Here is a 14,374-nt window from a genome sequence, read left to right as displayed (position 1 = left end):
GAAAGAAAGAAAGGATCAAAGGAAGCTAGAAAACAAATCCGATTGGAGTAGGAAACACAATTCGGGTCTAACTAAACCTCTCTACACTTAAAGTCGAATTGAAATATGAAACACAATCTAGTTCCAACTAAATCTCTTTGCACTCTAAGTCGAATTGAAGTAGGAAACACAATTTGGGTCCAACTAAACCTCTCTGCATTCCAAGTTGAATTAAAATATAAAACACAATCTGAGTCCAAACAAAACATCTATGCTATAAATAGGCTCATGCACTAGGTACGAATAAGAGACTAAAAAAATTGTGCTTTTGAGATTATATAGCTTTTCTCTAAGAAATTGACTTAGGCATCGGAGTGAGACCCCACAAGCACACTCGACGAGCTCCTTTGTTTAATTATTATTGTATTACAGTAATCGAGAAACACGCGGGTCAACCGGTTCGAAAACTGTTCTAATATATCTCATTAGCGGGTCAACCGGTTCGAAAACTGTTCTAATATATCTCATTATCAATTTTTGTTGTAAGCGATTCTAAGGGGATAAGGAAAAAATGGTAGTCGGTGAAATAAGATTATCTCAATTTCAAATAAAATGAATAATTTTTTTCTAATGGTCGTAATTTAAATATTATTCATTTCAAGAATTCTTATCCTAGTTGGTTTGTTAATCATAAATGCTGTCAATGAACGATTGTCAATTTTTTTTTGAAAAGATGAACGATTGTCAATTAGTTGCAATTACAAGATATCATTGTTACATGTCGGCACCAATCACAAGCATATGTCAAGATAGTGTTAACTGTTAGTATTATGTAAGATTTATAGAAATAAACCAAAAATGGATATCACTTTTTATGATGAGAAATTATAAATACACAACTTTTTGGCACAATTTTGGTCTAATTTTTTTCTTATATAGTCATTTAAAAAAAAAAAAAAAATCTGAAGCAACAATATCCTATGTTGTCCTTTTTTTTTATTTGGCATTTTTTTTTTAAAAAAAAAAAATGGTCATTTTTCTTCATAATAATGACAATTTTTTTTTAAAAAAAAAATGTTAAATAAAAAAAGGACCACATAGGATGTTATTACTTCAAATAAAAAAAAAAAAAAAGAGAAAAGTTTGGTCAAAATTGTGTTTTTATCATGTCTCTTTTATAATACACCTTGTAAGATTTATTACAAAATCAAATATGCACCTTATGAAATTCTCTGGCATTAAATTCCTGAACATCACAAACCCTAAAAAGAGAGCAGCGCAGAGAGAGTATAGTAGATTGCGGGGAGGGAGTTACGACTCCCTCCTTCCCGCCCCCTTTCTCTTTTCCCCCTTCTCCCTCCACCCCACCCCCTTTCTCTTTTCCCTCATCTTCCTCCATTTTTCCAACTCCACCACAGATCGATCAGGGCGTGTGTGTTAATGGTTATCAGGGTGCTTTTTAGTGGCGTGTGGCTTGCTAGCAGTGGCGCGCGGAACGCGTTAGGGTGTGTTGGGTTTCTGTTATTGTATTTTCGTTGTTTTTAAATAAGAATATTCTTTCTAGATCTGCTTTTAGTAGCAATTTATGGGGTGAAATTTTATTTGTTTTCTTAAGTTTTGTTTTCACGAATCCTTAAGAGTAACAGAATTGGTTTTTTTGGTCGATCTTTTGTTTTTTTATGGTTCATTTTCCGAGAGCAAATCATAGACCGGTGACGGAGGAGTTATGAAGTATAAAAAAGAATTGTCATTATGATAAATGTAGCGAAGAGGATTGCAATTGATAAAGCACTAGTAGTGGAGATTTAAAAAAAAAAAGAAAAAAAAAAAAAGAAAAAAGTCAAGGAATCAACGACCTGGTAGTGGATAGAAACGTGATTCGCCAAAATTTGTTGTAGATCTGAAACTGAATGAGACAGTGACTTTTCATAGATATTGTGTTATAAAATCCCGAGAGGCTATTGTGTATGTCATAGATAATGTTTGAATTGTGAAGATTCCAAATTAGATATTTGGCATTGTATGGAGCATTTTAATTGGAAGGGGCTAAATGATTAAAGTTTGGGGGCAAATACAATATACTTACGAATGCTAGGCTTTTGGTGTAGATGTTATTTTAGTAATAGGTAGACATTATTAAAAAAAAATAAAAATAAAAATAGACCCTTATTTTACTTGGGATCAAAAAAACACAAGAAAAACTCTTAGCATTTTCTATATACTTTTACCTTTTAATGTGAAATTTCAAAGGACTAGAACAGGGTCATGGCCCGTGGCAGCTCCCAGGACTCTTGGTCCATCTCTATTACCGGATATCGTCAATCTTCAAATTAAAAAAAAAAAAAAAGATTTTTTTTTTTTTTTTAAAAAAAATTTAACCCTAGTAATTTATTTTTTACCCAGCACCTAACTAAAGCGAATCCAATTTTTACCCTTCTTATTGATCCACATGCTTGCTCTGTGAAGTGGACAGCCCCACCTTTTGGAAAGCACAAGGTGAACTGGGACATTTGCACTGCCTGTTGAACACAAATGTATGAGCGTGGGAATCATTGTACGTGACTGTCAAGGTTATGTGCATGCTGCTTTGAGTAGAACTATCCAAGCTATCCCGGAACCAGTAAGTGCGAAAGCAATGGGGGCCTTAGCGGCTGCTAAACTAAGTAAGAAACTGGGAATACAAGATATCATACTGGAAGAAGATTGCCTACAAGTGGTTAAAGCTATCAAGGACAATGAACCATCGAGTCCCTATGGACAAATAGTGCGGGGAAATACTGGTGGGATGCTAGAGTGGTCCTTAAATCTAAGAGGAGCCGGATGATTTGTCATGTGAAGCCGGAAGCAAATGCAGCGACACACGAGCTTGCAAGGGCAGCGGCTAGAGATCCAATAGATTCAATTTGGATAGAAGAGTCACCTCTTTGTATTTTTGATTTAATTACTTTAAAGCGTTTAGCTCTATAATTTGGAGTCTTCGTAAAACTCATGATGTTTTCAGAAAGATGAACTGTTTTTTTTCCAAAATTTTTTTTTTTTTTTTTTAGAAAAAAAAAAAAAAAAAAGTAGTAGAAAGTCGAAGCACATATTTGCTGTCTCCCAATACATATTACATGCCACCATCACTCCCCACCACATGCTCGTTTGGTAGTTTTTCTTTCAAGGAAGGCATCAAATAACAAAAGGAAAATGACAACATATTTGTTGGGAGTCACCATCACCATCTTCATCATCGTCCACCACTCCACCGAACATGGCTCTAAAGTGTATTAAGAATGCTTTTCTAAGTCCCACATTCCTAGCAAAAATGACTAAAAAAAAAAAAAAATTATTCTGCTTTTCCCCATCGTGCACCCAACCATCCACTTCCAAAATTAGTTTGTGAAATTGGCTAAAGTGGCGTGGGGCTCACAAGCCTTTGCAGCAGGGCTCGGCTCCACCGCCGGGCTCGGCTCAACTGGCTTCCCGAGAAGCTCCTCCGGCAAGTCGGCCTTGATGCCTTTCAAGTAGAACGTGTAGAAGAGTTTGAAGGGGAATACGATCTGCTGCAGCTTCACCTGCCCGTACGCCCCCTCAAAGATCCCAGAGCCACCGGTCACCGCCAAGTACGTGTCCTCGTAGGTCAAGTACGCTCCCTGCACCGATATGTGACCGTAGTCCCCGAAGTAGAAGCTGTAGATCGCCTCGTACCGGTCACCTTTCTTCTCCGCTTTGTTTTCGATCAAAACGCATATTCCCGCTGTGATCCCCGCCCGTTTTTGCAGGTCCCCGGTATACAACTATAAGAAAATATGAGGAGCGTGTAAAGAGATTATTGCTTGCTATATTTAATTCAGTTCAAGCAAGAAAAAAGTATAAAAGAGATCAAACCCATTCCCATTTTCTATTAAAAAAAAAAAAACTTTCTTTTTGGTTCTCGGAAAGTAGAATCTTGGGAGAAAATGGTCATACTGATACTCTGCATAGTCCAATTGTCGCAGGATAGATTATCCCGGAAAACAAGCAGAAAGTAGAAAAGGCATAATCTTCTTCTCTTGGGTAGATTTAAGCATACAAATCGAGGAATTTCTCAGTCAAACAGAAAAAAGGTTTTGAAACAGAGCGTCAGGAAATTACTTTGTTGCTGAAAGGGACGAGATCGCCAAGGGAATTAACAGATTTCTGGCTCAACCGGAGGTAGGCAGGGCTTCCACGGTCACGCTCGTTGATCTCGTACACGGACAGTTCATGAACTTTGGCTGCAACGAGAAACAGAGAAAAATCGAAATGGTCAAATTGAGAAAAATCCAACCAAAAACTCTAATTTGTGGTATAAAATTTAGTGGGTAAGTGAGAAATAATTACTGGGTCTTGCAGAGCCTGATGGGTCGTCGGCCTGGCTTTTACAAGTGAGTGATCTTCTAGGTAGTGAAAAGCTGAAGCTTTGTGGCGGCGTCGAGTGGAGTTTGAGGTTTCCGGTGAGAGATGGGTTTGAGAGCTTGGAAGGCAGGAGTCTGCAGGTGGGTGAAGAAGCTGGGTGCGATCTTGTTAAATTGGCTAGTTTGGCAGGGTAAGACATGGTCTTCAAAGCAGAGCTTGAGCAAGCCATTGGTGAGAGTTGAGCAAGTGTTTGGTCAGAGAGAAAAAATGAGGGAAAATTGATGAAGTAGAGCAGGAGAGGATCGGAGTTGTTTATATAGAAAGAGGTTATGCTGGTTGGTGATTTAATCATGTGGGAATTTTTGGGTGCACGGCTGGACGGTGCAACTATATATGTATCATGTAGAGGGTAGAGAACAAACGTGCCACGAATGGGACGAAGGGTCAAAGTCAAAGACTCCCTCCTGGCTCATGTAGTCATGTTCACAAGGAAAATCAATGTTCCACGGGTGAGAAGAACTTTCTTTCTCTCGTTGGTCGGTGTGGGATTTGGACGGAAAATGCCACCGGCTAGATTTGTGTGCGCCAAAAACTCATTAATGGCAACTGAGAATAAGGTTGATGACAACCATGAGGTTTTAATTTTTTACTTCTTGAAATTTAAGGAGTTTTTTAATTCAAATCACAATGTTTAAAAATTAGTAATATACTCTCTTAATATTGCAAAAATTTTTAATTTAGACTCTACTTTACAAATTTTCGTCTAATTGAACGGAAATTATTCCATTTGCGTCTCACGTGAGATTTTGATGCCGTTTATTTTAATTTTTCTCTCATTAAAAACCTATAAAATTATGTAATTACCTTCAATAAAACCTATGAAATTGAGGTTATGTAATTTTATAAGTTTTAATTATGACAAAATTGGAATTGATGGCATCGAAATCTCACATGTAACGTAAGTGGGATGATTTTCGTCCAATTAGACTGAAATTAGTAATAGAGGGTCTGAATTAAATTTTTTTTGAAACATTAGGGAGTGTACATTGCTAATTTTTAAACATTGAGATTCAAATTGAAAAACTCCTGAAATTTAGGGGGTAAATTTTAAGATTTTGACAACCTTGTCTCAAAATGAGTTGGATAAAAGTGTTAAAATTTGATGATTTTGGCACCCTCTTGAGATGGATGGAAAAATGAGTTGTAATATTGATGTAATTCTTATCATTGTGTAAATAAAATAGAAGTGAGATGCACAATTTAAAATAATCTTGTTATCATGGGCCATAATATTTCATTTTTCATTATACATTATAATCTTCGTTATATAACATGTAGATGTCTAATGACTAATTTATAGGAAGAAAAAAAAAATTGCGTAAAATATATGAAAATTAGTCTCTTCGGAGTGATTATTTGAAGGTCTAAAATTCGATCAATTAGTTTTTTTGGGATAAATACAAAATTGGTCCATATGGTTACCTAATTTACAAATCACTCATTGTGGTTCAAAAAATAATTTATAGGTCCTTAGGGTAGACCAAAATAACATTTTACTCCATGAACTCATTTTCCGTTAAATGACTTAACAGAAACCATTTTATTGCCACCTCACACCCAATAAAAATAAGACACGTGTTCTTTTTTATATATGCTTTTAAAAAATGACAAATAAGTTTTTCCACGTCATTTTGAGGCTCCAGCACACACTCCACGTCAAATTAAATAAACATAATCCCTCTATATCTCTCCTATGCGCCGTCGTCTTCATCTTCTCCACTGGTTCAATGTCCATGCCGTCATCTTCATCTTCCCCACCGATTCTTACGTCCATCTCCAAGTGAACTATTGGGTTTTGTAGCACGACTAAAATCGCCGCAAGAGAATTGCCATAAACGTCACGACGGTAATTAAGCCACATTGCTTCAGAGTTTTTTTACTTCCGCTTTTAAGATTTTGGGCATCTTTGATCTGTGAGTTACTATGAGATTTTTGGGCATTTGCATTTTTTGAGTAGTACATTTTTGGGCCTTCTTTCTATGAAAATTCGGATTTATTTTTGGGCTTTGAAGCATCTTCAAAAATTGTTTATGGATATCAGAAACAATCTATCTCTCTCTCTCTCTTTTTTTCTTTTTTTTTCTTTTTTTTCTACGGCAAGCACAATTGTGCTGTTTATTGGTAGGCACAATAATGAACATAAGATATCATTTTGGAATAATATCTTCATTTTGGAGTAACATCAGGCACACAGTACGAATGATGGATACTATAAAAGAGTGTCTTAGGAAAGGAAAAAAGAAATAAAAAATAAAGGAGGATAAAATTGGGTGATGGCTGGTACTCAATTTTTTGTTTTTGTTTTTCGTGGATTTTTAACTCTTACAATTAGACATGAAGACGACGTTATGGATAGTGAATCGGTGGGGAAGATAAAGATGACGGCGGCACATGGGTGATATAAAGGGATTAGGTTTATTTAATTTGATGTGGAGTATGTGCTGGAGCCTCAAAATGACGTGAAAAAACTTATTTGTTATTTTTTAAAAGCATAAATAAAAAAGAACACATGTCTTATTTTTATTGGGTGTGTAGTGGCAATGAAATAGTTGCTGTTAAGTCATTTAACGGAAAGTGAGTTCAGAGAGTAAAATGTTATTTTGGTTTACCCTAGGGACCTATAAATCATTTTTTAAACCACAGGGAGTGATTTGTAAATTAAATTAACCACATAGACCAATTTTACATTTATTTTCAATTGTTTTTTAGCAATAAAGCAATAAAATAAATAAATAAATCTTACGTAGTTAGTAGATAAATATTAGATTTACAAAATATTTTACAGAAAAAGAAAGGGTCAAGGCGGAAGAAAAAAAGATTAAGTTCTACAATTTTTTTAAATTGCAAAGTCTACAAATCATTCCAAGCTATTCATAAGAAGAGATGCGAAAAAAAAAGAAAAAAAGCCATTTAGAAGTTAAAGGCCAAATGGGGTCATCCGCCACCCCAAAAGTTATTTGGGAGTGGTTGTATCGCCCTCGAGTGGACGATTGATAAACCCCTTATCTTGATGAGTGATTAAAAACCTTTAAAACATGTTGGTGGTGGCTGGACCATAAAAAAACGTTTTTGGGATCGATTCGGCCGTCCCCAAACATAGCTTTAATTGACGAATTTTTTTTTCTGCTTTTATTGACATGACTTGTTCTCAACTGACTAAGATTTAACAAATTTCAAGCCTCTAAAATTCCTATCAAGAATTTCTTAGAATCATAATCCAAAGAAAAAAAAAAAAAAAAAAAAACTATATCTGGGAAGAAAAGAAATATGAATGAGATCGATGATTGGAAATGCATTGGTAAAATTATTGAAGAAAGTCGTTTGGCGCAAAATAATGGGTATTTCAATGAATTTAAACAAGAGACTAGATCTTAGATTTATTGGGGAGCAAGTAGATATAATAAATAGTAGATGTAATTTGTCTATATGTAATGTGATTATTGTTTTGAATGACTTAGATAACATCAAGAGAATCACCTTTACGATTAAATTATCCAGACTCGCTAATTGGTAACAAAGTTGCAATAACTTTTTTAATCATTGCTCCGTTTGTTTCGCCATAAAATGATTTATAAAAAAATCACAAATTATAAATATTCATTCAATCATATTAAAATTTAAATTATAAAAATGTCCTTATCGGGTCCCGGACAAGTCGCAGTAGGGTCCCAGTGGGACTCAGTTAGGACACATTCAAGACTTGGTCATGAAGTTTTCATAATTTAAAGTTTAATATGATTGAATGAAAAAATATATATTAAAAAAAAATTGTGATTTTCCGTAAAACCAAACACCATAAAATATTTTATGCTGAAAATATTTTTCGACAGAAATCATTTTATGTCGACACAAACATAGCCTATGTATATGATTGTATCAATGGGGTTACTTTTTTTTTTTTTTTGCTACAATTAAACAGTAAAACAATCGTGATTCATGATGTTGCCCGTTTAAATTTCATCGTAAAAAATAAAAGGGTAATATCTCATATTTTATGCATATGCTATCATTATTATTATTATGAGAAATTTCACTTAATCTTCTGAATTGTCATTACTTTTGCAATGTCTCTCTTAAAGTTCAATTTTTCTCAATTTAGTATATTAATCTTTCAATTGTTTGCAATCTCACCCATTCGTTAATTTTTCTCAAAATACCCTCATTTATTGTAGAAAAAATAAAAAATAAACAAATTACAAAGATTAAGGCGTTGGTTAGAATTTAATAGAGTTTTGAAATATAATGCGAAACGAAGAGAGAACAATTAACAATTCAGGAGAAATGATGGATCCCAGAGAATACAATGCAAACAAAATTGTTTACAATTTCCTATGAATGTCCAAGCAAGATGCCATTATATAGTCTTGGATTGTATCAGGTATGCAATATGGGTATATAAAACTCATCACAGTGCCCAAATAATGATACCAAATATTCATATATTTTATAATTGCAACATAATTTGGTACACTTTTGTTCCACTTCCCACCAAGGCACGTGGGAAATTCGCTCAAAAATAAATATACTGGTAACCAGATCGATGCACTCTAGTACTCTACTTTATTACATATCAGCATCAACCATTAGTTGGTGAAATTAGCAACAGTGGCTTGAGGTTCACAAGCCTTAGCCGCGGGGCTCGGCTCGACAGCTGGGTTGGGTTCCACGGGCTTCCCAAGCAGCTCTTCCGGCAACCCTGCAATACCCTTCAAATAAAATGTGTAGAAAAGTTTCAAGGGGAACACAATCTGCTGCAGCTTCACCTGCCCGTACACCCCCTCAAAGATCCCAGAACCACCGGTCACAGCCAAACACGTATCCTCGTAGGTCAAATAGGGGCCCTGGACCGATATGTGACCGTAGTCCCCGAAGTAAAAGCTGAATGTGGCCTCGTACCGGTCACCTTTCTTTTCCGGTTTGTTCTCAATCAGAATACACATGCCTGCTGTTATTCCCAACCGCTTCTGCAGGTCTCCGGTATATATCTGTAATATAAAAAAGACACGAGAATATTAACAAGTAATAAATAAAAGAAAGAAAATATCAGGGAATCTCTATCTCTGCCTCTACGCCTTTATCTATTGCTTCCACGTGAAAAACAGAAAAAAGTAAAATATCTGCAGGTCTCCGGTAGATATTCTAAATGGGATTCGAATGTTTTTTCTGTGAATTACGTAAATGAGAATATAATATATATTTCAGATTGAAGGAAGAGGATGCCTTGTTGCTAAAAGGGACAAGATCGCCAAGAGAATTGACGGATTTCTGGCTCAACCGGAGGTAGGCAGGGCTGCCACGATCACGTTCGTTGATTTCATACACGTACAGCTCATGAACTTTGGCTGCAAAAACAAGCAAAAGGGTCACTCGATCGAGGAACTTGAGGGGGAAAAAAAACATATGAGTAATTAAAACGTGATGAGTAAAACATTTACTGGGTCTTTCAGAGCTTGAGGAAGCCATTGGTACAGTGTATCTTTTTTTCTGGATGTGTATTAGGTAAGAGTGGTGGAGAAAAAAGAGTCCTGAGTGGATAATTGGAGGGTGGTGAGCAACCTTATGTAGAGGGGAGGCGTTGGGGAATGTGGGCACGTGGTTTTTGTGGTGCACCAATGGACGGTGCTACTAGCATGACAAATAGGAACAGTCAAAAGCGTTTTCTAATATTCTTCCTCATAGCCCCCCACGTGCAGAAATGGAAATATTGAATTGAGTCCATCTTTGTGTGGTCGTTTGCACAAAAGGCTTTCCACACAGATTTGGACACATCAACCATCTAAAAAAAATGCGAAAAAAATGTAAGTTAGCAAAATATAAAATTAATTCTCCTTCACAAACATTAGCCACCACCCCTTGCCGCTGCCGGTTTCACACAGACGCCACTGCTCACCACCCAGCCTCTCCTTGCCGCCGCCACCCCCAGCGGCCTGGGGGTGGCCGTGATCCACCCCAATGCCTTGGGAGAGAAAGATCCAGCCACCCCCAGGCCGCTGGGGGTGGATCGCAGCCACCCCAGTGGCCTGAGGGAGAGAGATCCGGCCACCCTCGGCCATTCGGGTTGGCTTGCGGCCACCTTCGGCCATTGGGGGTGGCGGCGAATCGCCCCACCTCCCTCTGCCACCCTCTCTATTTATTTTGTTTAAAAAAATAATAAAACCTAATATAATTAGGTGTGGGTATTTATTTTTTTTTTAGAATCTTCGAGCTAATGTGGCAACCATTGAATAGTTTGCACAAAAGTCTACTTTTATGCATGGACCACATTGAAATTATTCTCTATTGAATTTCCTTGGTCTTAGAAAAAGATAACTTGTTTCCGCACACGATGTGTGAAAGTTGGGCATTGTTTTCTGCCACCGCAAAATTGGGGTCAGTGATTTTGGAGCAAAGGTTGATTACAAATTACGACGGTGATGGGGTTGGTTTTGGTGGATGTGGGTAGTATTTCAATGGATTTGGTGAAATCATCATGTGTTGTGTTTTATCGGTTTGTGGCTTGGGGGTGAAGAGAGATTTTGTCGCATTAGCTAATTGGTCAAATCTAGTCATCAAATTAGTTTTTATACAATATTTGATCTCTTTGGTAAGAAAAATAAGGAAGGGAAAGGATTGAAAAAGACTTCCACTAATCAATTTTAAGACAAGGCGGCACTAGTTGTTTCAATCCATATCTCAATTGATGAGGTTGGATATTTAATTTATCGGTCTCATTTAGGGATAATGGTACATGCAAGTAATGTTTTTTACTACACTTTTATCTAATTAGCATGATGCAGTGTTTAGATCTGTATTTGTTGAAAAAAAACAAAAAATTCAACATTAATAAATAATTTAATATTGTCACATCAACTTGGTATAATGAAAATGCAATATATAACATTCACTACAAAAGAAACATAGTTTAAAGATGTTTTGTATTGAAGTTGTTTTAACAAAATGACCCAACAATTTGATCATTTTAATAGTAAAACAACCCCTTTCAATTTTATTGTAGCAACGTCTCCACTCAATTTAGTGGGGACGTGCACTGTAGCCACGTCCCCACTCAGTTGGGGGTGGCTACAGTAAAAAACACCCCATCCCTCGAAATTCTCACTTTCAACATATTTTTCAAATAAATCTCGATCTCGCCCCTTTCTGATCTCTCAAACTCTAGATCTCTCTCTCTCTCACTCGGCGCTCTCCTCTGATCCGGCGCAGCACTCTCTCTCTCTCCCATCTGGTTTTTTTTTTTTTTTTTTTTTTTGTAACTCACTTTCTTTATCTATAACCTTTTGATTAATGCTATATGTCACACCATGATGTTACATTTGTTTTAAAAGAAAAAAAAAAATCAACAATAAATTATTATTATTATTATTATTTAAAGGAAAATCAACAGTAAATTTTTAATATCATATCATGTCAAGAAAGTTAGGTAGTGGCATAATATCTAAAGGGAAGATCCTCTCACTGACCAAGTTTTAACTCCTTCACTGAGCCAATCGAGGTAGGCAGGGCTTGGGATGAGGATTAACTCCAACTGTAATTAATGGGATTGATTATTTTGTTGATTTGGATTACCTTTTTCCTTAAATTGGTTGGGGTCAATGAGTTGCAATATCCATTTAATTCTAATTATGTCATTATGAGACATGATTTGCAGAGGAAGGATTGAGCTTCATTATCTATTTGGTCTTTACTCATGCGTATTTAACTTGTCCTTTTTCCCCATTTAATTAAAAAAAAAAAAAAAAAACTTATCCTTGATGCAACAAACATTATAGCCCCGCTTAAAACAATCAATTAAGAGACAGGTGATTAAGTTATACTGGCACAACACTAAATTGGACTCATGATTGATAACCTGTCATGAACAGATAAGGATTTATGGTAATTATCTGTCTAAATTACTAATAATTAGAATATGTAATATAAGACTCGCATGTTTGGTTACCCAACCAAATTACTAGGATAAGTAATTGCCGTTTATTCTCATCTGCCATAGATGGTCTAAATGTCAATTAAGGTGCGTTGAAAGTCCACGTTGTTCGAGTATTAAGAAGATGAGTCATTTATAAGGTTGAGGAGAAACCTCATCTCTTGAGCTACGGTTGAGTTAGGCCCGAAACCCATTTCTAATTGGATGTCATGTACCAAAATCACAAAAATTATTCTGCTTTTCCGCATCGTGCACACAACCATCCACTTCCAAAATTAGTTTGTGAAATTGGCTAAAGTGGCGTGGGGTTCACAAGCCCTTGCAGCAGGACTCGGCTCCACCGCCGGGCTCGGCTCAACTGGCTTTCCGAGAAGCTCCTCAGGCAAGTCGGCCTTGATGCCTTTCAAGTAGAACGTGTAGAAGAGCTTGGAGGGGAATACGATCTGCTGCAGCTTCACCTGCCCGTACGCGCCCTCAAAGATCCCGGAGCCACCGGTCACCGCCAAGTACGTGTCCTCGTAGGTCAAGTACGCTCCCTGCACCGATATGTGACCGTAGTCCCCGAAGTAGAAGCTGTAGATCGCCTCGTACCTGTCACCTTTCTTCTCCGCTTTGTTTTCGATCAAAATACATATTCCTGCCTGTGATCCCCGCCCGTTTTTGCAGGTCCCCGGTATACAACTATAAGAAAATATGAGGAGCGTGTAAAGAGATTATCACTTGCTATGTTTAATTCAGTTCAAGCAAGAAAAAGTATAAAGGAGATCAAATCCATTTTCCCAAGATTTTTTATTTTTATTTTTAAAAAAGAACTTTCTTTTTAGTTGTCGGAAAGTAGAATCTGCCAGAAAAAAATGGTCATCTTACTGATACTCTGCATGGTCCAATTGTCACGGGCTAGATTATCCCGGAAAACAAACAGAAAGTAGAAAAAGCATAAGCTTCTTTTCTTGGATAGATTTAAGCATACAAATCGAGGAATTTCTCAGTCAAACAGAAAAAAGGTTTTGAAACAGAGCGTCAGAAAATTACTTTGTTACTTAAAGGGACGAGATCGCCAAGGGAATTGACAGATTTCTGGCTCAGCCGGAGGTAGGCAGGGCTTCCACGATCACGCTCGTTGATCTCGTACACGGACAGTTCATGAACTTTGGCTGCAACGAAGAACAGAGAAAAGTCGAAATGGTCAAATTGAGAAAAATCCAACCAAAAACTCTAATTTGTGGTTTAAAAAATTGTGGGTAAGTGAGAAATAATTACTGGGTCTTGCAGAGCCTGATGGGTCGGCCTGACTTTTGCAAATGAACGATCTTTTAGGAAGTGAAAAGCTGAAGCTTTGTGGCGGCGTCGAGTGGAGTTTGAGGCTTCCGGTGAGAGATGGGTTTGAGAGCTTGGAAGGCAGGAGTGTGCAGGTGGGTGAAGAAGCTGGGTGCGATCTTGTTAGATTGGCTAGTTTGGCAGGGTAAGAAATGGTCTTCAAAGCAGGGCTTGAGCAAGCCATTGGTGAGAGTTGAGCGAGTGTTTGGTCAGAGAGAAAAAATGAGGGAAAATTGATGAAGTACGGCAGGAGAGGAGTTGTTTACATAGAAAGGGGTTATGCTGGTTGGTGATTTAATCATGTGAGAATTTTTGGGTGCACGGCTGGACGGTGCAACTTATATATGTAATATGTAGAGGGTAGAGAACAAACGTGAAACGTGCCACGAATGGGACGAAGGGTCAAAGACTCGTTCATGTTCACAAGGAAAATCAGAAAGTTCCAAGGGTGTGAAGAACTTTCTTTCTCTTGTTGATCGGTGTGGGATTTCGACGGAAAATGCCCACCGGCGATATTTGTGTTCCCCAAAAAACTCATTTATGGCAACTAAGAATGGGGTTGATGACATCCACGAGGTTTTAATTTTTTAAGATTTTGACAACTTCGGGGAGGAGAAAAATGAGATGGATAAAAAGAATAATGTTACAAGTTTTTCATGTTACTATTATTATTCTAAAAATAATGTGACTTTTAAAATTATTTTTAGACTCGTTAAGAGTCAGTTTTCATACTACCAA

At 36.9% G+C, this 14,374-nt stretch overlaps 3 protein-coding genes across 3 annotated transcripts; all 3 read right to left on the bottom strand.

Moving 5' to 3' along the window:
• Nucleotides 1-3,190: 3,190 nt before the first annotated feature.
• LOC132181129 (allene oxide cyclase, chloroplastic) lies at nucleotides 3,191-4,634 on the bottom strand. Its single transcript, XM_059594212.2, has 3 exons — nucleotides 4,324-4,634; nucleotides 4,096-4,217; nucleotides 3,191-3,758 (listed from the first exon to the last, which is right to left on the bottom strand). The coding sequence occupies exons 1-3, from the start codon at nucleotides 4,565-4,567 to the stop codon at nucleotides 3,354-3,356; spliced, it is 771 nt and encodes a 256-aa protein (XP_059450195.2). The 5' UTR covers nucleotides 4,568-4,634; the 3' UTR covers nucleotides 3,191-3,353.
• Nucleotides 4,635-8,820: 4,186 nt separating this feature from the next.
• On the bottom strand, nucleotides 8,821-9,940 carry LOC132181536 (allene oxide cyclase, chloroplastic). The gene is made up of 3 exons (XM_059594791.2): nucleotides 9,834-9,940; nucleotides 9,619-9,740; nucleotides 8,821-9,383 (listed from the first exon to the last, which is right to left on the bottom strand). The coding sequence occupies exons 1-3, from the start codon at nucleotides 9,859-9,861 to the stop codon at nucleotides 8,982-8,984; spliced, it is 552 nt and encodes a 183-aa protein (XP_059450774.2). The 5' UTR covers nucleotides 9,862-9,940; the 3' UTR covers nucleotides 8,821-8,981.
• A 2,580-nt stretch (nucleotides 9,941-12,520) lies between these two features.
• LOC132182580 (allene oxide cyclase, chloroplastic) lies at nucleotides 12,521-13,953 on the bottom strand. Its single transcript, XM_059595865.2, is given in 4 exon segments — nucleotides 12,521-12,960; nucleotides 12,962-13,000; nucleotides 13,352-13,473; nucleotides 13,580-13,953. Coding segments are annotated over 4 exon segments (768 nt in total). The 5' UTR covers nucleotides 13,821-13,953; the 3' UTR covers nucleotides 12,521-12,594.
• Nucleotides 13,954-14,374: the final 421 nt, after the last annotated feature.

This window comes from Corylus avellana, chromosome 5, assembly GCF_965113065.1.
Source record: "Corylus avellana chromosome 5, dhCorAvel1.hap1.2, whole genome shotgun sequence".
Lineage (NCBI taxonomy): Eukaryota > Viridiplantae > Streptophyta > Magnoliopsida > Fagales > Betulaceae > Corylus > Corylus avellana.
This window is presented reverse-complemented; position numbering and strand designations above follow the sequence as displayed.

Excerpts from the sequence above, each read along its gene's own strand:
- LOC132181536 (XM_059594791.2), bottom strand. The coding sequence starts at position 9,861 with ATGGCTTCCTCAAGCTCTGAAAGACCCA. Across the intron at positions 9,741-9,833 it reads CTCAAGCTCTGAAAGACCCA|CCAAAGTTCATGAGCTGTAC; the intron begins GTAAATGTTTTA and ends TTGTTTTTGCAG. Across the intron at positions 9,384-9,618 it reads TTGTCCCTTTTAGCAACAAG|ATATATACCGGAGACCTGCA; the intron begins GCATCCTCTTCC and ends TTTATATTACAG.
- LOC132181129 (XM_059594212.2), bottom strand. The coding sequence starts at position 4,567 with ATGGCTTGCTCAAGCTCTGCTTTGAAGACCATGTCTTACCCTGCCAAA. Across the intron at positions 4,218-4,323 it reads ATCAGGCTCTGCAAGACCCA|CCAAAGTTCATGAACTGTCC; the intron begins GTAATTATTTCT and ends TTCTCGTTGCAG. Across the intron at positions 3,759-4,095 it reads TCGTCCCTTTCAGCAACAAA|TTGTATACCGGGGACCTGCA; the intron begins GTAATTTCCTGA and ends ATTTTCTTATAG.